The 26,104-nt window shown below is 41.3% G+C and overlaps 1 protein-coding gene and 1 pseudogene across 1 annotated transcript in view; one reads left to right on the top strand and one right to left on the bottom strand.

Moving 5' to 3' along the window:
• Positions 1–1,071: 1,071 nt before the first annotated feature.
• APPBP2 (amyloid beta precursor protein binding protein 2) overlaps positions 1,072–26,104 on the top strand; it is a 76,514-nt gene continuing 51,481 nt past the window's right edge. Inside the window, exons 1-2 of the mRNA XM_050764603.1 lie at positions 1,072–1,517; positions 23,472–23,560. Coding sequence (XP_050620560.1) covers positions 1,380–1,517; positions 23,472–23,560 — 227 coding nt within the window. The 5' untranslated portion in view covers positions 1,072–1,379. The remainder of the gene's footprint in view (positions 1,518–23,471; positions 23,561–26,104) is intronic.
• LOC126939465 (splicing factor 3B subunit 6-like) lies at positions 13,118–13,508 on the bottom strand (annotated as a pseudogene).

The following is a 26,104-nucleotide window of genomic DNA, read 5'->3' as shown; positions in this document are numbered from 1 at the left end:
TGATCTTGAGGCCATCCACAGCTTTACTAGGTTCATAGATTATAGAACAAGAATTTATATAGACTGAAAAAGATTAAGAGTGTTTGTTTATTTTTTTTTTGTGGAATTATTTAATCACTTAACCCCGAAGTAGCAGGTGAAGGGTAAACTGAAAGAACTCTTTCCACTTCTTTTAGCTCCAGATATCCACCAGGACATTATTACTATTACTGTTTTCAGGACTCACATCGTTATACAGTGACTATGAGTTTGATAGTGTCACCAACCATTATGGCCAATAATTTCCATGTTAAATTCCTAGAACAGAAAGATGTTGCATCAAATTCTTGAAATCGCAGACTTAGGAAATTAAGTTACATAAACAGCAGATGTTCAGGCTGAGGAAGGAAAGAAGTTGATACAAGTACTCCCAATTATTCAACAATCCCTTGAAGCCACCACTGTAAGGGAATTGAAACACCATTAAGTCCTATCACGGCCACCACTTAGCCTTTTTTCTCTTACTATTATTTGTAATTCCATAATCAAGCTAGTTTTCCTACTAAGTTCTAGGGCAGGAGTTTTCTTTTTTCGGAAATTTTATTTGGATAAAGAAACATGGTCAAAAAGTTAAAACGGTGCATGCAAACGGTTATACAAAGCAAAACAAGTCTCTTCTATCGTTACCCCTAGTTCCTGGACCGCGGGTTCTTAACTTGGGTTAGGAACTGCAGTCTAATGATTTTTACAGTAATGTGAATTTTCTCAATGCATAATTTTCAATGTGCAGATAATTTTGCTCGTTTGTGGGGAGAGGATCCAAACTTTTACCTGAGCCTTAAAAGGGTCCGTGATGCAGAGAACCTGCTGAAGTAACCGATGCGCCCGAGTGACACGGAATGGGGGGTGCAGATATCCTGTAATAATTTGTCCCCGTGTAAAAAGTCTACCCCTATCCACTCCACTCCACTCCACTCCGGGGCCGCTTGGAAAACACGCTCTCCGTGGGAGGAATCCAGCTCTTCCTAAGTTTTCCGCCTGCCGCATTCCTCCCCTCCGGCGCGTCGGCGTGCTTTTACGTCATGACGCCGCACACGCAGCCCCGCCCCTGCAGAGATCGGCGCTGGGACGGAACCCGGGTTCCTCTCAAACCCGGAATGTGAGGCTTTGGCCTGGCTGGCCCTTGTTTTGTGTCCCACTTTTTACTCGGGCCTGCGTCCGCTGCCGCCGTCCCTCAGTTTGCCCTCGGAGAAGGCAGGGCGGCCGTGCCTCCTGCCGTGCGCCCGCGTGGCTGCCACCGCCCCTCCGAATCCTCCGGGGCCGCAGAGGGGTTCGCTACGGAGGGAGGTGCGGGCCTTCGGGAGGAGGAGGCGGAGGAGGCGGAGGAGGAGGGAAGGAAGATGGCGGCCGTGGAACTAGAGTGGATCCCAGAGACTCTCTATAACACCGCCATCTCCGCTGTCGTGGACAACTACATCCGCTCCCGCCGAGACATCCGCTCCTTGCCCGAGAACATCCAGTTTGATGTTTACTACAAGGTATGCGCCGTGGGCCTCCTCTCTGCTCTCCTCCAGCAACCCCGGGGGCCGCACCCCCTTCCACGTCTGCGAACCCCCGCAGTTAACCCTTCACCCCTCGCAGCAGGCTTGCCTCCCGAAACGTCTGGTGTGGTGTCCGCGTTGCCAATGGAGAAGCACCCTATCTGCCCATGCCGTCTCTTAAGCTTTGGGGCATTGAAATCTTCCTGAGGAGTCTTGTCCCCTTTTGGTGTTCCCTTCTACACAGTGGCCCTCTTGGGTAGGCCTTTTGCGTGGACTTCCTCTGTCGCGCCCCTGTCCCATCTAGTCCTTTCCTTCTAGCCGGTATCTTCAAGATATTTTCCACCCTCTCCATCAAGTGTCAGCATCAGCTGGACTTTTTTCCGTGCTCCTCCCCCGACCCCTTCCTACTTTCTCATCTCGCCGCCTTCCTTACCCGAGTGTTTTGGTGTTTTTGCTTCGTGTTCCTTCGTTTCTCCTTTCCCAATTGGGAAGGAGTTAGGGATTATTGGAAATGATCTGTGTGTTTTATTTGCATGTTCTTTAAAGGTTTGTTTTTTTGTGGGAGAGGAGGGGGTCTGTACTTGAAGTTGAATTAGGGATTTTGTGAAAATGGGAGTGCTGATCAACTGTTTGAAGAGGACAGGGAGAGATCTTTACTGAAAGAAAAAAATACTTTAGATTGTGTTCCTGTGTTTGAAAGTTGCAATCTTGCAGCATTCTTAAATCGCTCCCCCTCAAAAATCTGAACAGAAAGTCTCCCAAGCCACTCTCCAAGGAGTTTCAAGGGTAAGTGTCCTTAGTTGTGTTTTGAGAGTGTGGAGAACTTTATGGACTCAGAGCCTGCCTTTTTCTTTCCCCCACATTTGAATGTGAACACTGGATTTATTATTCAGCCCTCCTTGTCTTGAATCTGCGTCGATAACTCCTAAGTAGAATGTAATTTATTTTTTTGACCTTAAATACTTCCTCTTGATCTGTAAGTTGGCTGGAACAGTGTAAACTGACGTTTTAACAAACGTGTATGTTCTTATGTATGTACGGTGTTTTATGGCAATTGTTTTATGGGGAAGATTGCCTGCTTTCTCCACCCCTAGAAAGTTTTTTTTTTTTTTCCAGAATTAGCAGTTGATGGACTGCTTTCTACTAAATCCAGCTGCTTTGCACCAGTTCTAACAATTAAAGTGGGGTTTCCCCCCTAAATATTTGGAGAAGATTCATTTAGGTCATGCATATTATTATTTTGGATTTAGAGAAAAAGCTCCCTTTATTCCTAATCCCTTTGATACGTTGATTTACTTTTGTGTATATCTAAGGAAATTTTGTTCATTTAAGATACATTCCTCCCCAGGAAGGACAAATTAGATGTGTCTTTCTCAGCCTGGGAAACTGCAGCTTTGTGTGTGCTCTCTGTCCATTTTATTAAATCATATGTAATCTTGTACCGCGTATGCAATCTCTCAGAGGAAATCATTGGGAATGTCATCAAAGTATATTTACTAGTTGCATTCGCTCAGAATACTTGAATGTTTTTTAGTAACTTTCACTTCTAATTGAAGCTTTTCATTTGAAGATTATTAGTATGAACAGATGGTGGTTTTGTCAGAATTTCTGTTTCACATAGTTCACAGTTTTAATATTGCTTCTTTTTGGTACACTTTTACTTCTTATTGGGAGTATGGCATTGTGCTAAGATGAGGGAAGTGTTAAATATGTGCCTGTAACTGTGTTAAGTAGTTTTATGTGTTATCTTGTTTAATCTTCAGAATTAAACTGTGAAGTAGAGTACAGTATAACCCTGCTTTATTGGTGAGAAGGTTAAGTAATTTAATTAAAGTCTCAAACCTGATATTTAGTTTCTGAGTTCTTTGCTTTTTTACTTAGCTATCTATCTTAAGATAATGGATTATTTTAATGAAAGATATTATAACACTAATTTTTTTGTTAGCCTCTGTAGAAGTAGAGTGAAAGTCAGTCCCAGGACTCTATTCTAGTCTTCAGTGGAGATAAAAGAATAAATTATTCTTTTTATTAAAATAAAAAAAAATAGATGGGGTCTTGCTATTTTGCCCAGTCTGGTCTTGAACTTCTGGGCTCAAGCTATCCTCCTGCCTCAGTCTACTGATTAGCTGAGACTACAGGCATATGCCACTGCACCTGGCTTTTCTTCCTTTTGAACACTGTATTAGCATATACATATAAGAAACTTTTTTTGTGGAGACAGGATCTTACTCTGTTGCCCAGGCTGGAGTGCAGTGGTGATCATAGCTTACTGCAACCTTGAACCCCTGGGCTTAAGCAGTCTTTCCATCTCAGCCTCCTGAGTAGCTGGGACTACAGGTGCATGCCACCCGTGCCTAGCTAATTTTTTGTATAGATGAGGTCTTGATATAGTGCCCGGGCTGGAGAAACTTTTTAAAGCAATATAATTGCACACATAAATATAAGATACTCATCCCCTGCCCAACTTGTGAAAATTTTAGGAAGCTTACTGTTTACGATTTCCAATTTTCTGCACTTTAAAGCCAAGGAGAATTTCATAATTACACCTCTCTTGCAGTTCAAATTTCCATTAGTAGGCATAGTCATAGCCAAAATGGTAGTATTTGTGGAATCGTAAATTTCCCTCTTCTGCTTGTTTGGTGTAGTACAGTATGACTGTGTTAATTTTTGTAATAGCTTCAGATAAAGGCACAATCATAAAGCATTAGGAGATGGGGTTATGAAATGAGTGGAAAGTAAGGAAGTAGGAATATTGACTGCTCCATAAGCAGGGAAGGGAGAGAATAGAAAGGGTAAAATATGAATTTTTTTTTTTTTTTTTTTAAAGAATGGAAGACATTAGAATATATTTGTTGGCTGAATGGCAGAAACCAAGAGAGTGAGGTTGAATATCCAAGTGAGGTGGGAAATAAGTTTTGGAACAAGATCCCTGAGCAGGAACATGAGTTGTTGAGTCTTGCCTGTTTTTGGTCTTTCCTCCTTCACCGTGCATAAATTAAGGTATTATCCTTATATTGGAGTTGGAGAAAGAAATCTTCTAAGATCAGAATGAAAGAATTAAAGATATAAAGGCGCAGGGCTCACACCCATAATTCCAACACTTTGGAAAGCTGAAGCAGGAGGATCGCTTGAGCGCAGGAGTTCGAGACCAGCCTAGGCAACATAAGTGAGACCCCCGTCTCTACAAAAAGTAGAAAAAATTATCCAGGCATGGTGGTGCCTGCCTGTCATCCCAGCTACTCGGGAGGCTGAGGTGAGAGGATTGCTTGAGACCGGGAGGTCAGAGCCTGCAGTGAGCTGTTATTGTGCCAGTGCACTCCAGCCTGGGCAACAGAGGGAGAGCCTATCTCAAAACAAAACAAGTAATTAATATAGGTAAGTTTGTAAGAACGATTGTCATGAATGAGGAGGTGAGTTCATTTGCTGAGGATAAGTGATAGGAGTGGTAGCTTTTATGTAGAAAGTCTAAACAGAAGTTGGGAATGTCTAGTGAGGTGTATGAGAAGGAAAGATGACTAAAAATATGTAAAAGAATTGACAGTTCAATAAAAATCAGAACCCTACAAAATACAGTCATGTGTTGCTTAATGACAGGGATATGTTCTGAGAAACGCATTAGGTGATTTCATGCTTGTGGGAACATCAGAGAGTATACTTATACAAGCCTAGATGGTATAATCTACTACACACCTAGGTTATATGATAGCCTATTGCTTTTAGGCTACAAACTCGTACAGCATGTTACTTTACTGAGTACTGTAGGCAGTTGTAAGACGATAGTAAGTACTTGTGTATCTAAACCAGGGGTGTCCAATCTTTTGGCTTCCCTGGGCCGCATTGGAAGAAGATAAAAGTCTTGGGCCACACATAAAATACACTAACGATAGCTGATAAGCTGAGGAAAAAAAATCTCATAATGTTTTAAGAAAGTTAACGCATTTCTGTTGGGTTGCATTCAAAGATGTTCTGGGGACCAGGTGCTGTGTCTCATGCCTGTAATCCCAGCTCTTAGGGAGACAGAGGTGGGAGGATAGCTTGAACACAGGAGTTCGAGGCCTCCCTGGGTGATAAAGTGAGACCCCATTCTTCACAAAAAGAAAAAAAAAGGTAACTCAAAGCTGACCTAGGCCACATGCGGCCCACTGGCTGTGCATTGGGCAAGCTTCATCTAAACATAGAAAAGGTACAGTACAAATACAGTATAAAAGATAAGAAATGGTACACCTGTATAGGGCACTTACTGTGAATGGAACTTTTAGGACTGGAAGTTGCTCTGGTAAGTCAGTGAGTGAGTGGTGAGTGAATGTGAAGGCCTGAGACATCACTGTACACTACTGTAGACGTTATAAACAGTGTATACTTAGTCTACTCTCAATTAATGTTAAAAAAATAAAGTAATTGGACTACAGTGTCACTAGGTAATAGGAACTTTTCAGCTCTATTATAATCTTATGGGGCCACCTTTGTGTCTGCAGTCGGTTGTTGACTGAAACTTTACGTGGCATGTGATTGCAATGGCTTGGATTCTGAAGTTTTCTCTCCAAGGGCGTGCAACCATTTTGGTATAAAAGCTGATAAGATGAAGTGAAAGAATTGTAAGTCAGATGGAGTGATATATGCCTGTAGTCCCATCGTAGCTACCCAGGAATCTGAGGCAGGAAGATGGTTTGAGTCCAGAAGTTGGAGGTTGTAGTGTGCTAGCTGTGGTTGTGCCTGTGAATACTGCACTCCAGCCTGGGCAGCAAAATCATCTCTTAAAAGAAAATTCTAGAACTCTATACAGAGTGAAAGGAAATAGAGACGGGGCTGGGTTCTTATTCTAAAGAATGAAGTTTATGGCCAGGCGTGGTAGCTCATACCTGTAATCCCAACAGTTTGGGAGGCCAAGCCGGGAGGGTCTCTTGAGTCCAGGACTTCAAGACTGGCCAGGGCAATGTAGTGAGACTCCATCTCTAAAAAAAAAGAATGAAGTTTATGATCTTTTTATTTTAACTACTGAAGGTCTATTTTGTGTTTTTTCCAAATACAAAGTCTGCCATAGAGTTAAGCTTTGTCTGGGTGAAGTGTTTCAGTAGTATGTTCTATGTATAGGTTTCACTGTCTTAATGATTTTTTTTTTTTTTTTTGAAACAGTCTTGCTCTGTTGCCTGGGCTGGAGTGCATAGGCACAATCTCAGCTCACTACAACCTCTGCCTCCTGGGGTCAAGTGATTCTCCTGCCTCAGCCTACCAAGTAGCTGGGATTATAGGTGCCTGCCATCACGCCCAGCTAATTTTTGAATTTTTAGTAGAGATGGGGTTTTATTACCTTGTTGGCCAGGCTGGTCTTGAACTCCTGAACTCGGGTGATCTTGGCCTCCCAAAGTGCTGGCATTACAGGAGTGAGCCACTGCACCTGGCCTCCTTAATGATTTTTTAAAAAATTAAAGTATTATGCTGAAAAGAAAAAAAAAATAAAAATAAATACTATGCTGAAAACCATACTAATTAGGTTTTGATTTAGGATCAGACTTAATTTTTTATTTTTCTCTGTACATTTCAGTTGTATAGCTATATACAGCCTGAACCAACATTCAGTTTTCTGAGAATTTAAAAAAATTCACTGATGGCCAGGCATGGTGGCTCATGTCTGTAATCTCAGCACTTTGGGGGCCATGGTGGGAGGATTTTGCTTGAGTGCAGGAGTTTGGCAACATAGTGAGATCCTGTCTCTAAAAAAAAGAAAAAATTAGCCATGTGTAGTGTTGCATGCCTATAGTCGCAGCTACTCAGGAGGCTGAGGCAGGAAGATTGGTTGAGCCCAGGAGGCTGAGGTTGCAGTGAACTGTCATTGCACCAGCATACTCCAAACTGGGTGACAGGACGAGACCTTGTCTCAAAAAAAAAAAAATTAAATTTGGCTACTAAAATTATAAAAGTGTCAGAATAAATTATTGGGTCAATATTTTGCAATGGGAAATGACCAGAATGTCTTCTTTAAAGAAATTGTTTTTCTTTCTTTTTTAAGACACAAGGCCTCCCTCTGTGTCCCAGGCTGTAGTGCAGTGGCATAATCATAGCTCACTGCAGCCTTTGAACTCCTGGCCCCAAGTGATCCTCCTGCCTCATCCTCCGTGCATGCTACCACACCTGGTTAATTAAAAAAAAAAAATTTCTCCTTCCTGTAGGAGATAACAACAACAAAAAACACCTTAATTTTTTTTTTTTTTTTGGTAGAGACTGACTGTATCTCACTTTGTTGCCCAAGCTGGTCTTGAACCTTAGCCTCAGGCAGTCTTCCCACCTCAGCCCCACAAAGTGCTGGCATTACAGGTGTGAGTAACTGTGCCCAGCCTAAAAAATTATTTTTAAGGTAATGTACAAATTATGAAAATGTCAAACACTATAAAAATAAGTGGCCAGGAGCAGTGGCTCATGCCTGTAATCCCAGCACTTTGGGAGACCAAGGCAGGAGGAGGATTGCTTGAGCCCAAGAGTTCGAGACCAGCCTTGGCAACATAGGGAGACACTGTCTTTACCAGAAAAAAAAAAAAAAATTATTCAGGCAGGGTGGTACATGCCTGTGGTCCCAGTTGCTTGGGAGGCTGAGGTGGAAGGATCATTTGAAGCTTGGGAAGTCGAGGCCACTCAATGAGCTGTGATTGTGCCACTGCACACTAGCCTGGGCAACACAGCGAGAACTTCTCTCAAAGGAAAAAAAGTAATGTAAAAATAATTTTAAAATCTATCTTTACCTCTTGTCTTATCTTGCCAACACTGTAATGCCATCTTGGCATGAAGAAGGCATTTCTAAGAATGAAACCAAAACCCAGAAGGAAAAAAAAGAAATTGTTGTATTGGAATGCATTAGAAAGTAGAGCCAGGAGCAGTGGCTCACTCCTGTAATCTGAGAACTTTAGGAGGCCAAGGTGGGAGGATGGCTTGAGCCTAAGAGTTTTAGATCTGCCTGGGCAACATAGGGAGACCCCGTCTCTACAAAAAAATTAAAAATTATTCAGGCGTGGTGGCACATGCCTGTGGTCCCAGCTGCTCAGGCGGATCGCTTGGGCCTGGGAGGTTCGACGCTGCAGTGAGTGATTATCATGACACTGCACTCTCAGCTTCCGGAGTGAGACACTGTCTCTCACACACACACACACAAAAAAGGTTGGGCATGGTGGCTCATGTCTGTAATCCCAGCACTTTGAGAGGCCGAGACAGGCAGATTGCTTAAGCCTAGGAATTCAAGACTAGCCTGGGTAACATGGCAAAATGGTGTCTCTACCAAAAACAATAAAAAATTAGCCAGGCATGGCGACATACACCTGTAGTGCCAGTTACTTGGGAGAATTGCTTGAGCCTAGGATGCGGAGGTTGCGGTGAGCCAAGATCATGCTACTGCACTGCAGACAGATTGAGACTGTCTCAAAAAAAAAAAAAAAATTGTAAGCACACTTTAAAAAAACACTATGCAAATGACAGCATTTGACAGATGAAGGGCATGTTTTCTAATACAGAAAGATCTAATACTAATCAGTTTGAAAAAGGCAACTAAGGCAACTAATTCATGTCCCAAAAACCAGCTTACAGAAGAGGAAATATGAATGGCCAGTGAACATTAAAGGATACTCAACTGAAATACAAATTCAAATGCAAGATGAAGCCAGATGCAAGGTAATCATGATGATGATGAAAGAAAATCTGGAGGAATTAAACTTAATTGTTACCTAGCTATAACAATTAAGGTAATATGGTATTGCAAATAGACCAGTGGACCAAAATGAACAGTCCAGAAACAGACTGGCACATATACTATAACCCATATTATGATAAAAGTGACATGGCACTATGATAGGAAAAGGAAAGTCAAATCAATGGTATTGGTTAATTAATTTCTGTATCAGGGAAGAAAGTATCTTGACTTTACCTCACACCACACACAAAAGTCATTTCCAGATAAATTGCTGATCTAAATGTGAAAAAAGTGTTTTAGAAAAAAAGTTTCATGTCAGCAAAGATTAATTTGGATCTCAAAGTGGTTAAATATAAAGGAAGTGTGATAAATTGGTGCTATATTAAGAGCAAGAACACCTCATCAAAAGATATCATTAAGCAAGTGAAGAGTCAAGCCACAGAGTGGGAGAAGATATTTGCAGTACCTGTATCTGACAAAGGACTCCTTGTACACTAAAGAACTATACATTAATAGCAGAGAAAAGGCTGGGCGCAGTGGTTCATGCCTGTAATCCCAGCACTTTGAGAGGCTGAGGCAGGTGGATCACCTGAGGTCAGGAGTTCGAGACCAGCCTGGCCAACATCATGAAACCCCATCTCCACTAAAAATAAAAAAATTAGCCAGGCATAGTGACAGGCACTTGTAATCCCAGCTACTTGGGAGTCTGAGGCAGGAGAATTGCTTGAACCTGGGAGACGGAGGTTGCAGCGAGCTGAGATCGTGCCATTGCACTCCAGGCTGGGCGACACAGCAAGACTGTGTTGCAAAAAAAAAAAAAAAAAAAAAAAAAAAAACCTCAGAGAAAAATACTCAGTTTTTTGTTTGTTTGTTTGAAGAGAATTTGAATAGCATCCCAAAAGAAAATACTCAAAAGGCCAAACATTTAGAAAGCAACTCAACCTCATTTTGTCTTCAGAGAAGTATTGTTTTACTGTACACCCATCACAGTGACTCAGTGAAAATGTTAGGAAGGATATGGAGAAATAAAAAACTCTCATACGTTGTTAATGGGAATGTAAGTTGATATGCCATTTTGGAAAAGTAGCATTATGTACTAAAACTGAACATAAACATGCACTGTAACCCAGTAGTGCTACTTCAAGATATATGCACTTATGAATGTTCATAGCACTGCTATTCATAATAGTCGAAAGGTGGAAACTGTCAAATACCCATCAATAGAAGAATATTAATAAAGAGTGGGATAATCATATAGTTGAATATTACACAATGAAAATGAACAACAACTACTTTAAATAATAATATGAATGAATCTTGCAGATGATACTAAGTGAAATAAACCAGTCACAGGAATGTGTACCAGAGGTTCCTAAACTTTTTCCCTTTATGGTTCATGGCAACCCCAGGCCAAAAGAAATACCTGACAGTTCTGTTTATTAAGTAGTTAGATCCAAATAACTTCATATTATTTATGTCCTAACAACTTAGGATCTGTTTTTTAAAATGCACAAAAATTGAAGAAAAAAACTTTCATTCTTAGACAACCACCTTAACTAATGGGATGTTTGTGTGTTGGGCACTGTACAGCATCTCAAACCTTGGAATCAGATTGGATACCACCACTCTCATCTTTTTTTTTTTTTTTTTTTTTTTTGAGATGGAGTCTCACTTTTTCGCCGAGCCTGGAGTGCAGTGGCATGATCTCTGCTCACTTGCGCCTTTGCCTTCTGAGTTCAAGCAGTTCTGCCTCAGCCTCCCCAGTAGCTTGGATTACAGGTGTGTGCCACCACACCTGGCTAATTTTTTATATTTTTCGTAGGAACAGGTTTCACTATGTTGGCCAGACTGGTCTCGAAATCCTGACCTCAAGTGATCCGCCTGCCTTGGCTTCCCAAAGTGCTGGGATTACAGGGGTGAGCCACCGCGCCCAGCTTCATCTGATGTTCCATATTGACTTTTGCATATTACTCTTTTTATCACAGCAACCACTGAAAACACAGCTTCATAAAGATGTCATTGAAAGCAATGTAGTGTAGCAATCTAGTATTTGGGATAGTGCAATGCAGATGTTGAATGTTGTTTCTCTCAAATTAAGAATATCTTGCAGTGCGTCAGGGTACCTTGTTGCAGTTTGGCAACTGGGTGTATAATACATGATCCCATTTATATGAAGTTCAAAACAGGCAAAATTTAGTTGTTGGAAGTAGACACTATCCTTGGACAGTAGTGATGATACAGGGACAGATATGAGGGGAGGCTTCTGAGATTCTGGTTATACTTTTTTATTATCTGGATGCTGGTTACAAGTGAAAATTTATCCAGCTTCACATGTAAAATATGAGTTGTGCACTATTCTGTATGCATGTTGTACTTTGATTTAAAATTTTTAAAATAGGCTGGGTGTGGTGGCTCATGCCCATAATCCCAGCACTTTGGGAGGCTGAGGTGGGTGGATTACTTGAGGTCAGGAATTTGACACCAGCCTGGACAGCATGGTGAAACCCCGTCTCTACTAAAAATACAAAACTTAGCTGGGCGTGGTGACGGGTGCCTGTAATCCCAGCTACTCGGGAGGCTAAGGCAGAAGAATCACTTGAACCTGGGAGGTGGCGGTTGCAATGAGCTGGGATTGCACGGCTGCACCCCAGCCTGGGCTACAGAGTGAGACCCTGTCTCAAAAGAGAAAAATGTGAATAGAATCATCTTATGTGTGTGTTTTGTTCCTGTTTTTTTGGTAGAAGTGGGGTCTGGCTCTGTTGCCCAGGCTGGTCTTGAATTCCCAGCGTTAGGCGGTCTTCCTGCTGTGGCTTCCTAAAGTGCTGGCATTATAGGTATGAGCCACTTTGCCTAGCCACCATTGTGGGTTTTTTTTTTTTTTTTTTTTTTTTTTTTTTTTGAGACGGAGTCTCGCTGTGTCGCCCGGGCTGGAGTGCAGTGGCCGGATCTCAGCTCACTGCAAGCTCTGCCTCCGGGGTTTACGCCATTCTCCTGCCTCATCCTCCCGAGTAGCTGGGACTACAGGCGCCCGCCATCTCGCCTGGCTAGTTTTTTGTATTTTTTAGTAGAGACGGGGTTTCACCGTGTTAGCCAGGATGGTCTCGATCTCCTGACCTCGTGATCCACCCGTCTCGGCCTCCCAAAGTGCTGGGATTACAGGCTTGAGCCACCGCGCCCGGCCCATTGTGGGTTTTTTGTTTGTTTGTTTTAAGATAGGGTCTTGTTCTGTTATCCATGCTGGAATGCAGTGGTGCAGTCACCACTCAATACAACCTCTACCTCCTAGGCTCAAGTGGTCCTCCCTAGTAGCTGGGACTTACAGGTGTTTACTGCATGCTCAACTAATTTTTGTATTTTTTGTAGAGATGAGGTTTTGCCACGTTGTTCAGGCTGGTGTTGAACTCCTGGGTTCAAGTGATCTTCCTGCCACAGCCTTCCAAAGTGTTGGAATTATAGGCGTGAGCCACCATGCCTGTGTTTTTTTTTTTTTTTTTTTTTTTTTTTTTTAAATATGGGGAAAACATGTATATTTATGCATTTGCATTGAAAGAAGAATATAGGGGAACACAACAAAAGTTTAATGGTGTTTACTCAAGGGGTAGGATCGCAGTTGCTTTTTACTTTGTACATATATGCTCTATTTTTTTTTTTTTTTTTGAGACGGAATTTCACTCTTTTTGCCCAAACTAGAGTGCAGTGGCATCTGCAACTTCCGTTTCCCAGGTTCAAGTGATTCTTCTGCCTCAGCCTCCTGAGTAGCTGGGATTACAGGTGCCCGCCACCACGCCCAGCTAATTTTTTGTATTTTTAGTAGAAACGGGGTTTCACCATATTAGGCTGGTCTCAAACTCCTGACCTCAGGTGATCCACCTGCCTTGGCCTCCCAAAGTGCTGGGATTACGGGTGTGAGCCACCGCGCCCGGCCTCAAAATAAAAATGTGGAAAACAACATTTCTTTTGGTGCATCTATCTTGATACCATATTTCTCCATGAGAAGCTTCAGCTGTTCCTCCTCCTTCGTGTCCATCTTCTGAACTGCCCTGTTGGCATTGTAGTACAAAACCGCAAGTTATCTGTCACAAAAATTGAATCTCGGTAGGTGATCACAAGCATTCTCGGCAACAAAGATGTATTCATAGACCACATAAGCTGTTCCTCTAGTTTCAGGTGTGTTCCCTACTCTGATTTGATGAATAGGTCCATATTTCCCAAATATACATTGATTCAACTGTGATTTTGTATGGCAAATTTCTTACGTACAATATCCGATTTACTTCAGGTGGAAGTCGAATGCTTACCCTCTTGGCCGCTTGCATTGCTGTCTTGGCAGACTGATGAGGTTACTGTAGCAAATACTGAAATTCTTCTGGATAGCTTCCAAGCTCACTGGGCTTCAGGTGCTGCATAGCGTCAGGGGCAGGATATCAACACCCAAGCACTGCTGGAAGCTGTTACAGCACCCTCAGAATAGCACTGTCTTATGCCAAGACACATCCGTGTAGCGTTCCATTTCGAATCGACTCCCTGGGCTTTTAAGTGAAGACTTTCAGACTTATTTCTGACACTGTATACTACATATTCAGCATTTCATTCTTTTTTTTCTTTTCTTTTCTTTTTTTTTTTGAGATGACATCTCACTCTGTTGCCCAGGCTGGAGTGTAATGGTGCAGTCTTGGCTCACTGCAACCTCCACCTCCTGGGTTCAGACTATTCTCCTGCCTCAGCCTACTGAGTAGCTGGGACTACAGGCGCGTGCCATCACACCTGACTATTTTTTGTATTTTTAGTAGAGACGGGAATTTCACTATGTTGGCCAGGCTAGTCTCGAACTCCTGACTTCGTGATCTGCCTGCCTCAGCCTCCCAAAGTGCTGGGATTACAGGCGTGAGCCACCGCACCCGGCCCTATTCAACATTCTTGAGGTGCTAACCTGTACAGTTAAAATTAGTAAAAAGCCAGCAAAGTCAACTGAAAAAGTATAACAGTAAGATAATTCGGTAAAGGGGTTGATTACATGTTTATAATTAAAAATTCAGTTTTTCTGTGTGCAATATAGGAAGGATTATATCTGACTCAAAATAATAAAACACCTCTTTGGGAGGCCGAGGCGGACAGATCACGAGGTCGGGACATCAGGACCATCCTGGCTAACATGGTGAAACCCCGTCTCTACTAAAAATACAAAAAATTAGCTGGGCGTGGTGGTGGACGCCTGTAGTCCCAGCTACTTGGGAGGCTGAGGCAGGAGAATGGCTTGAACCCGGGAGGCCGGGCTTGCAGTGAGCCGATATTGGGCCACTGCATTCCAGCCTGGGCGGCAGAGTGAGACTCCATCTCAAAATAATAATAATAATAATAATAAAAAAACACCTCAAGGAGTAAAAAGACACCCAGAAGTCTTCAATAAATGTAGAAGAGACAATATTTTGTTCCTAGATTGGAAGATTTGGGATTTTAAAGATGTAACTTTTCCCAGAATCTGTATATTCAGTGTGAACTTAATCAGAATCCCCAGAACAGTTCTTAGAACCAAGTTAAAAAAGTTAAAAATGTGTAGTGAGAAAAAATATATCTGTTATATAATAGAGGATTAAAGTTTATTAAGCATGTTCAAAACTCTTGCAAATCAATAAGAAAAGGAGGACTGAAAAGAAGTGTGCCATTATGTTGACAGTGATTTTCCTCTGTAGATGGTAACATTGAGCAATTCTTTATTAAATTCCCTACATTTTCTAATGTTTTTAAAAACTAATGTTTTTAAATACTGAAATCAGAGGAAACAAATGTTTTACAGTTCCTTATCTAGAATACAGAATGAGTTTTCTTATAGAGACAGAAAGTGTTTTTTTTTTTTTGAGATGGAGTCTTAATCTGTCACCAGGCTGGAATGCAGTGACGCGATCTTGGCTCACCACAACCTCTGACTCCCTAGTTCAAGCATTTCTCCTGCCTCAGCCTCCCTTGTAGCTGGGATTACAGGCATGCACCACCACTCCCAGCTAATTTTTGTATTTTTAGCAGAGATGGGGTTTCACCATGTTTTCCAGATAGTCTTGATCTCCTGACCTCGTGATCAGCCCACTTTAGCCTCCCAAAGTGCTGGGATTACAGGTGTGAGTCACTGTGCCCAGCAGAAAGTGTTTTCTTATAGCCATACTGCCCTCTCCTTCTGCCTCATGGAAACACTTTTGATTTTCACCACATATTGGTAGTGAAGCTTCAAGAAGAGAAGCTGAGAAACTTATCCCAAATATAGAGATTGTTGGTATATATTGTGTTATGTATGACTGGTTATCTATCGCCGGCTAGGCTTTACATCTAACTAGATTTTTGTTTTGAATTTCCATTTGTGCTATGGTAACATCTCCTACCACTAACACAGTCATACTATTTTGAAAATTATGGCCGGGCGCGGTGGCTCAAGCCTGTAATCCCAGCACTTTGGGAGGCCGAGACGGGCGGATCACTAGGTCAGGAGATCGAGACCATCCTGGCGAACACGGTGAAACCCCGTCTCTACTAAAAAATACAAAAAACTAGCCAGGCGAGGCGGCGGGCGCCTGTAGTCCCAGCTACTCGGGAGGCTGAGGCAGGAGAATGGCGTAAACCCGGGGGGCGGAGCTTACAGTGAGCTGAGATCCGGCCACTGCACTCCAGCCCGGGCAACAGAGCCAGACTCCGTCTCAAAAAAAAAAAAAAAAAAAAAGAAAATTATGCCATTGACTTAGAAAGTGAGCTATAGAGTTGGAGCATCTCGGTAAATACACATAAGTTCGTTATTTTAACCATTGGGGGAAAAAACTCCTGATTTCTTGTTTCATGGATGATTGACCTAGTGACATCATCATCATAAACGGACAGTATATTTAAGTTTTAGTAAAGGGTTGCCCTTTTATTTGAATATTCTCTGAAATAACACTTTAAAGAAGCAACAACAGATAAAAGACCTTAATTGTAAGGTATAAAGTACAAAGAAAAGGAATATCAATATTCTAATATAATTTTTTTCAGAGTACATTTCAGATGAATTTTTTTCCCCACAGAAACAGGATCTCACTTTGTCGCCCAGACTCTGGTGTAGTGGAGCAGTTATGGCTCACTGCAACCTCAACCTCCCAGGCTGAGGCAGTCCTCCTGCCTCAGCCTCCCAAGTACCTGGGGCACACGCCGTCACACTTGGCTAATTTTTTAAATTTTTTGTGGCAATGGGGGTCTCCCTACGTTGTCCAGGCTGTCCTCAAACTGCTGGTCTCAAGCAATCCTCCCACCTTGGCCTCCAAGAGTGCTGGGATTACAGGTGTGAGTCACCACGCCCAACCGCAGATGAGTTTTTTACTTTTTAAAATTATTTGTTTTTGAGACAGGATTTTGCTGTGTTGTCCAGGCTGGAGTGCAGTGGTACAGTCATGACTCACTGCCGCCTCGACCTTCAGGGCTCAAGTGATCCTTCCATCTCAGCCACCCAATTAGTTGGGACTACAGGTATGTACTACCATGTCTGGCTAATTTTTTATTTTTTGTGGAGACAGGGGTCTCGCTACATTGCCCAGGCTGATCTCAAACTCCTGGTCTCAAGCAATCCTCTCGTCTCTGCATGCCAAATTGCTGGGATTACAGGTGTGAGCCACCATGCCAGCCTTCAGATGAGTTTTGAGATCAGAGGATAGTAATAAATGAATCATGTAAGTGACAATAACTCATGTTTGTTAAATGAAACATAGTCTTTTATGTTAGAGGTAAAGGATACATTTGTAAGACTTTCTTTTTTAAAAAAATTAAATACGTACAAAAATAGAATAGAATAATGGATTCCTGTCTGTCACCTAGCTTTAACAGTTACCAATTCTTGGCCAGTCTTGTTACTGAATCTGTTCTCCCATTCACTTTCCCCTTTCATGTGGCATTTGGAAGCAAATCTAGACATCAGATGATTTCTTTGTTTTTGTTGTTTTTTGAGACAGAGTTTCACTGTTGTTGCCCAGGCTGGAGTGCAGTGGTGCAATCTGGGCTCACTACAACCTCCGCCTCCCAGGTTCAAGCAATTCTCCTGCCTCAGCCTCCTGATAGCAGGGACTACAGGCACGCACCACCACGCCTGGCCAATTTTTGTATTTTTAGTAGAGATGGGTTTTACCATGCTGGCCGGGTTCGTCTCGAACTCCTGACCTTATGATCCACCCGCCTCGGCCTCCCAAAAGTGCTGGGATTACAGGCGTGAGCCACCACGCCCGGCCTAATTTTTGTATTTTTACTAGAGATGGGGTTTCACTATGTTGGCCAGGATAGTCTCAATCTCTTGACCTCGTGATCCACCCACCTTGGCCTCCCAAAGTGCTGGGATTACAGTCGTGAGCCACCGCGCCTGGCCCAAAATATTTTTTTTTAAAAAGAAAATATTGAATGTATATCTTGTACTAGGCACTGTGCTAGGTATTGAGAATATAGTGGTAACTATGGTCACCTCATAGAATGTAGAGTGTGATGGAATAATATATTTAACAAATGACTGTTTAAGTGAATGCATGCATGTCTTGATGTTACCATGGAGGTAAAAAAACAGTGTGTCATGAGAAAGTTTAACAGGACACAATTTAGATTGCCGAGTCAGGGGAAGATCTCTGAGGAAGTGACATAGTAGTTGAGAGGATTTGGATGAATTATAAACTAACTAGGCAAAGAATCATGTTACCAGTGCTTCATGTAGAGGTAGTAGCATATGTGTGCAAAAATTATGAGCCAAAAGAAACCTAAGGTGGCAGGAATGTAGGAGACAGGGAGAAACAATAGTAAACAATGAGGTCAGAAATATAGGCAGGCATCAAGGCCGGAGGCAGTGGCTCGTGCCTGTTTCCCAGCACTGTGGGAGGCCTTGGTGGGAGTATCACTTGAGCCCAAGTTCATAGACCAGGCTAGGCAACATAGTGTGACCCAGTCTCTACAAAAAATAGGAAAATTAGCCAGGCATGGTTGTGCATGCCTGTAGTACCAGCTACTATCTGGGGCTGAGGTGGGCGGATTGCTTGAGCCCAGGAAGGAGATTGAGGCTCTAGTGAGCCATGATCATGCCACTGCCCTCCAGCTTGTGAGACAGAGGCCAGACTGTCTCCCAGGGAGAAAAAAAGAAAAAGAAAAAGAAAGAAAAAAAGGCCAGGCATGGTGGCTCACACCTGTTATCCCAGCACTTTGGGAGGCCGAGACAGGTGGATCACCTAGGTCAGGAGTTCGAGACCAGCCTGGCCAATATGGTGAAACCCCATTTCTACTAAAAATACAGAAATTAGCTGGGCGTGGTGGTGGGTGCCTGTAATCCCAGCCACTCGAGAGACTGAGGCATGAGAATTGCTTGAACCTGGGAGGCAGAGGTAGTGAGCCGAGATGGCACCACTGCACTCCAGCCTGGGTGACAAGAGCGAAACTCCATCTCGAAAAAAAAAAAAGCAGGGGTCACGTGGCTTTTAGGAGCTCAGAGGTAACATTACAGATTTTGGGTTTTGTTCTACAGTGAGGGTGCCATTTAAATAAAGGTTTTAAACAAGAGAATGGCATGATACGAGTTTTTCTTTCTTTTTTTTTTTTTTTTTTTTTTTTTACGATTCTGGCTACTGTGTGGACAGTGATTTTGAGGGAGACAAGTGGTAGTGGAGAGACTAATTCTATCAAACTTTTACAGTAATCTAGGTGAAATATTTGAGATATAAATCCTATACATATATATAAACATTGTATTATTTCAGGTTCTTATATGATGCATATATAATGTAGATATACAATTCAGAAGCAAAGGTGGAATTTTATTACACTTTTCAGGAACTTGTTCACTTCATTTAGCATGGTCATTTTTCCTTGATAACAACCCCTTTTCATTTCTGAAGTTTTTGGCTATTTAAAGAGTCTCTGAGAGAGTTCCAAACATGAATGAGATGCACAGGTTTCATTGGTATATGTGAGTGTGTGCATGCAATTATGTGCCTTCAGGTTTTCTTAGACCATAGGTGTTTTTTGGTTGGTTGGTTGGTTTTGAGACAGAGTCTCGGTGTCACCCAGGCTAGAGTGCAGTGCACAATATCAGCTCATTGCAACCTCTGCCTCCTGACTTCGAGCAATTATTGTGCCTTAATTTCCCAGGTAGCTGGGACACGCAGCCATGCCGGGCCAGTTTCTGTTTTTTTGATACAGTCAAGGTTTCACCATGTTGGCCAGGCTGATCTTGAATTTTACCCGTGATGTAGTGCTTAGCAAGGCAATGTTAGCAGGTAGCTTTTAATAAGGCTCTGATACAATTTATTCCATTTAGAATTTTGATAAATCTGGAATTCATTTTTGTTACATTTTATTAGGTAGGCATCTTTGTTTACCCATTTTTATGAACTCTTTATTAAGCAATTTTTTTCTTTCCTCAGTGGTCTTAAAATGCTTTTGTCATACGTTAATTTTTATATACACTAAGGTCTGTTTCTGAACATTGCATTTTGTTCTGTTGGTTGGTCTGTCTTCATACCTGTATAATATTGTTTTAATTGTATTTTTATTGTCTGTTTTTATCTCTGGTGGGAGATAATTTGCCTACTTCTAGAAAAGTAATTGATATAGCCCTTTAATAGCTTCATTATGCTACGGGTACATAATATAAACACTGTAATGAACTAAAATAAGTTTTAAAAATCTTATATGAGAATCATTACCGGAACACAAAGCATCAGTTTCCTCTTTTCTAAGCTCTGTTTCATAAGATGTATGAATCTATGAGGGGATTAACCTTTAAATCTTCTATCATTTCTATAAAAATATTTTAAATTGTCCATTTAATACTTTAAAAAATTTCCTTTTATATTATCTTCAAGAGGCAATGTAGGGTAAGTTGTTAAGAACATGGATATAGAGACAAACTGCCTGGGTCAGATTCCTGCTTTGCCCTATCCTAATTTTGTGATTTTTGAGAAGGTTATTTAACTGTGAATGCCTCAGTTTCCTTGTCTGTAAAAGGATAGAATGAATAATTTATGAAAAGCACTGAGAACAGTGCCTGACACATAAAAGATCTCTGTATGATTAGAAGCTATTTTTATTCTGGATTGGTATCCAAAAACCCCTTTAATTCATAAAAATGTATTAATTTCAGGCCTGGCACAGTGGCAGACACCTGTAATCTCAGCACATTCGGAGGCCGAGGCAGGTGGATCACCTGCCTGGCCAACATGGTGAAACCCCGTCTCTACTAAAAATACAAAAATTAGCTGGGTGTGGTGGCGGGCACCTGTAATCCCAGCTACTCCAGAGGCTGAAGCAAGGGAATCACTTGAACCTGGGAGATGGAGGTTGCAGTGAGTCAAGTTCATGCCACTGTACTCTAGCCTGGGCAACAAGAGCGAAACTCCATCTCAAAAAAAAAAATTACTTTGCATTTTTTAGATAAACTTGGTAAGGATGAGTTGAAACAAATTACCCTTGCCCCACAATTTAAATGTCATCCTATTTTATTAACTAGAGAAACTCATACCTGTAATCCCAGCACTTTGGAAGGCCGAGGTGGGCAGATCACGAGGTCAAGAGATCGAGACCATCCTGGCTAACAATGGGGAAACCCTGTCTGCACTAAAAATACAAAAATTACCTGGGCGTGGTGACGCGTGCCTGTAGTCCAGGCTATTCAGGGGTCTGAGGCAGGAGAATCACTTGAACCTGGGAGGCGGAGGTTGCAGTGAGCTGAGATCATGCCACTGCACTCCAGCCTGGGGACAGAGTGAGAGACTCTGTTCCCCCGCCCCCCCAAAAAAAAGAAAAAGAAAATTTAAACAGCCAAATATAGAATCTCATTTAGTAGGATACACCAGTTTTTAGTCATTAAAGGAATACGATGAATTATAAAATAACATAAATTTTGTTTTTAGGCAAAGTAGTTGTATAACTTGTTTTTGTTTATTCTTTTTTTGTTTTTTTGAGACAGAGTTTTGCTCTGTCACCCAGACTGGTATGCAGTGGCATGATCTTGACTCACTGCAACCTCTGTCTCCTGAGTTCAAGCGATTCTCTGCCCCAGCCTCCTGAGTAGCTGGGATTACAGGTGCCCGCCACCACGGGCCTGTTTAATTTTTGTATTTTTATTAGAGACAGGGTTTCTCCATGTTGGCCAGGCTGGTCTCGAACTGTTGACTTCAGGTGATCCACCCGCCTTGGCCTCCCAAAGTGTTGGGATTACAGGTGTGAGCCACCATGCCCAGCCTATTTATTCTATTTTTAAAAAGAAATTCTAAGCCTTAAGTTTGATAATGATGAGTCAGTCATTTTGGTAAGAAGCGAAGATTTTTATCTTAGTGTTTTTGGAGTGTGTGTTTATATTTATTGTGATAATTCTTCTGTCACAAATCAGAAATTTATCCCCTTGTTAAGCCCATGTTACGAGAATGTGGTCATAAGTTCTCAGCTTTATTTTCCCTGAGTTATTCTGTTTTGGTTGTCAAGTAAATAAGACAGCAATTAATAGTAGTGAATTTTACAGGATGCATTCCCAGAAACTCTTACTTTTCTGTAGCAGAAAACAAAGTCCTCTATACGAATAGCAAATATAGGCTGAACGCAGTGGCTTACACCTGTAACCCCAGCACTCAGAGAGGCTGAGGCAGGAGGATCACTTGAGCCCAGGAGTTCGAGACTGCAGTGCTGCATTGAGCTATAATTGTGCTACTGTACTGCAGCCTGGGTGACAGAGTAAGACCATAAATAAATAAATAAATGAATAACAAATCTTTCCTGATGAAGGTTTTAACGTTAACATAAATGTCTAACTATTACGTGAAGATAACATTGCTGCCTTTCCTTCCTGAGCATGTGGTGGTCCCTGTCCCCTGTCCCCTGTAGCAGTTATATATTTTTTGAAGTAGTCATTATGGATTTGGATTAATATATTTACCTAATTTGACCTGACCTCCATTGTGACTAGTGATTTATGCCCAAGAGTGTGCTCAGGTTTTTTTATGTTTTCTGTGCACCAAGTAAACTGGCCCATTTTGAGAGGGACCTTGTCCTCTTTATGAAACCCATGTTCTCATCAACTGAGCTGTTAAGTGTCTGTAATATAAAGTCAAATAAATCCTGCTTTCTAGGGCACTGTATTATTTATATAGCACATGTAAATTCAGAAGCATTTGGTCTTGAGATCAGGAATTCAAGACCAGCCTGGCCAACATGGTGAAACCCCATCTCTGCTAAAAATACAAAAAAAAATTAGGCGTGGTGATGCGTGCCTGTAATCCTAGCTACTAGGGATCCTGAGTGGGAGGATTGCTTGAACCCGGGAGACAGAGGTTGCAGTGAACCGAGATTGCACCACTACACACTGTTGGTATTGTATCGCCTGGGCAACAGAGCAAGACACCGTCTCAGAAAAAAAGCATTTGGTGACATTGAGGTGGGTTGCAGGGAGGGACATAGTATTTGTCTTTTTGTTTATTTATTTATGTTTTTGAGGCAAGGTCTCACTCTCACCCAGGCTGTTTTGTAGAGACAGGGTGTCACTCTGTTGCCCAGGCTGGTCTCCAGCTCTTGGGCTCAAGCAGTCCCCTTGCCTCAACCTCCCGAATAACTGGGACTACAGGTGCAGTTTATATTTTATAAATTTATTTATATTTATAAATAGGATCTTTTTATGTTGCCCAGGCCTGTCTCAAACTCCTGGCCTCAAGCAATACTCCCTCCTTCGCCTCCTTAGTAGCTGGAATGACAGGCTCAAACCACAGCACTCAGCCTTAAAATGTTATTTTAAATTGTAGTTCTAAAAAGTCAGAATGTATAAACGATTATGACATGATTAGAAATCCTGCCATCCTGTATTACTATAGACATGCTTTACTATTGGTGTGTTTTTGAAATGTTATACCCAGGACTGAACTGAGATTTTTGAGGTGGCCGTATTGACCAGCTCTGTTTTTGCTATTATTTTGATAATTTTACATTGGCTCTCCAGTTTTAAGTAAAAAAGCTAACAGTTTAACATTTCTTTAATGATTTTTATCTGTATTTAATAAATACATATTTATACAGCGCTTTGTAGTACTTGCCATGTTCCAGGTACTGTTCTAGGTGGTTTACAAATACCAATTTGTAACGATTATATACTACTATTAAAATATTTTTGTATCAATTGCAGAAATTTGTTAGTGTTACATTTCTCTTAAGCATCTTTTCTGAAATTAATCAAGTTACATTTATCAAATATGATTAAAGTAAAAATGAGAATTAAATTGCAAAACTTTTAAGTCATAATCAATTGTTTTTTATTTCAGCTTTACCAACAGGGACGATTATGTCAACTGGGCAGTGAATTTTGTGAATTGGAAGTTTTTGCTAAAGTACTGAGAGCTTTGGATAAAAGGTAAATTCTTTTTTTTTTAATTGTAAAATATACATAACACAAAATTTACCATTTTAACCGAATTCAGTGGCATTAAGTATATTCACATTGTGGGCCAGGTGCAGTGGCTCACGCCTGTAATCCCAGCACTTTGGGAGGCTGAGTTGGGCAGATCACGAGGTCAGATCGAGACCATCCTGGCTCACGTGGTGAAACCCCGTCTCTACTAAAAATACAAAAAATTAGCTGGGCGTGGTGGTGGGCGCCTGTAGTCCCAGCTACTTGGGAGGCTGAGGCAGGAGAATGGCATGAACCCGGGAGGCGGAGCTTACAGTGAGCCAAGATGGCGCCACTGCACTCCAGCCTGGGCGACTGAGCAAGACTTTGTCTCAAAAAAAAAAAAAAAAAAGAAAAGTATATTCACATTGTGCAACCATCAACACCATTTATTTCCAGAACTTTTTCATTACCCTAAACAAAAGCTCCTTACCCACTAAATAGTAACTCCCCATTCCCTCTTCCCCTTATCCTGTGTAGCCACCATTGTACTTTAGATGAGTTTAACTGCTCTGATATCCCATATAAGTGGAATCCTATAATGTTTATCCTTTTGTGTGTGTTATATTTCATTTAGCATCATGTTTTTAAGGTTCATCTATGTTGTAGCACAAGTTAGAATTTTATTTTTTTTTTTATGGCTAGATTATATTCCATTGCGTGCATATACCACATTTTGTTTATTCATCTGTCAGTGGATATTTGGGTTCTTTCTACCTTTTGGCTAGTGTGAATAATACTGCTGTGAACATGAGTGTAGAAATACCTCTTCAAGTCCCTGCCTTCAGTTATTTTGGTTATATACCCAGAAGTTGAATTGCTGGATTATATGGTAATTCTATTTTTATTTGTTTATTTTTTAAGACACTTAGTTTCACTATGCTGTACAGGCTGCCTTCGAACTCCTGGGCTCAAGGGATCCTCTTTCTCAGCCTCCCTGCCAGCTGGGACTACAGGCGCTATGCCACTGCACCCAACTCCTGTTTCCAGTTTTTTTGAGGAACTGTCATACTGTTTTCCATACTTTTTTTTTTTTTTTTTTTGGAGACAGGGTCTTGCTCTGTTGCCTAGGTTGGAGTTCAGTGGCATGTTCGTAGTTCACTGCAAACTGAAACTCTCCTTGGCTCAAAGCCATCCTCCCACCTCAGCCTCCTGCGTAGCTGGGACTATAGGCACATGCTACCACACCCAACTAACTTTTTTTATTTTTAGTAGAGACGAGGTCTCACTATGTTGCCCAGGCTGGTCTTGAACTCCTGGACTCAAGTGATCCCCTTGCCTCAGTCTTCCAAAGTGCTGGAACATAAATTCATTTTTAAGTTACTTGTTTTTTAAAATTCCACTACACCTCTTGTTAATGCATGAAGTTATGTTTATTTTTGACTAATTTCTTATATAGTTTAGAAATTATTTCATAAATATGATTGTATCAGAAAATTTAGAGTGGATAAAATAATTTTGCCTCATAAGTGTAGTACCAATATAAATCTATAACATTGTTTCATTGAGAAATTGTCTCAATTAGTTTTTCCATATACCTGGTATTATTTCACTATGAATTATATTTATTTGCAGTTGCTACCAGAACCCCTGTCTTACCTGTTTCCAGTCACTACTTCCCCTCCCCTAGGGTAACCACTAGATTAATTTTATGTGTTTTAGAATATATTACATAAAATATACAGTTTGTGCCCTTTTGTGTCTGGCTTTTTTTTTCTCCAGTATTGTTTTATGAGAATCACCTATGTTACGTGCAAATACAGTGTGTTCATTCTCGTTGCTGTATATATATGGTGTTTTATTACATCAAAATAGTATTCATTCTATTATTGATGAACATTTGGTCTGCTTCCAGTTTTTAGCTATTATAACTCATGCTGCCCTGAACATTCTTGTAAATGTTTTTTGGTGAACATATGTATACATATCTATTAGATATATACCTAGAATTAGAATTTGAAAGCAATTTAAGACAACTCAAGGAGTCTTTGCCAGCATCATAGAGAATATAGTAAAAATATTGTGGCACTAATTGTACAACCCAAACAGAAGCTTGGCGACAAAAAGAAGATCATTTGTTCTGCCTCCTCCTATCACTTTTGGAAAGTTAACACTTTGACAGTTTAGCTTTTTGAGTTCAAGAAAGGGAGATTGAATTCATCTTCCTGTTGTAAGTATCATCATGTAGTAAGTAGTATTAGCTACAGATCTGGCTTTTCATTGTACTTGCTGTTTTGTGGTTTTTTTTTTTTTTTTTTTTGGAGGCAGGGTCTCTCTTCTATCACTCAGCCTGGAGTGCAGTGGCAAGATCATGGCCCACTGTAGCCTCGACTTCCAGGGCTGAGGTAATTCTCCCACCTCGGCCTCCCAAGTAGCTGGGAATACAGGCATGTGCCACCACACCTGGCTAATTTTCTTGTATTTTTAGTAGAGACGGGGTTTCGCCATGTTGCCCATGCTGGTCTCAAACTCCTGAGCTCAAGCCGTCCACCTGCCTTGGCCTCCCAG

This window comes from Macaca thibetana, chromosome 16, assembly GCF_024542745.1.
Source record: "Macaca thibetana thibetana isolate TM-01 chromosome 16, ASM2454274v1, whole genome shotgun sequence".
Taxonomy (NCBI): domain Eukaryota; kingdom Metazoa; phylum Chordata; class Mammalia; order Primates; family Cercopithecidae; genus Macaca; species Macaca thibetana.
This window is presented reverse-complemented; position numbering and strand designations above follow the sequence as displayed.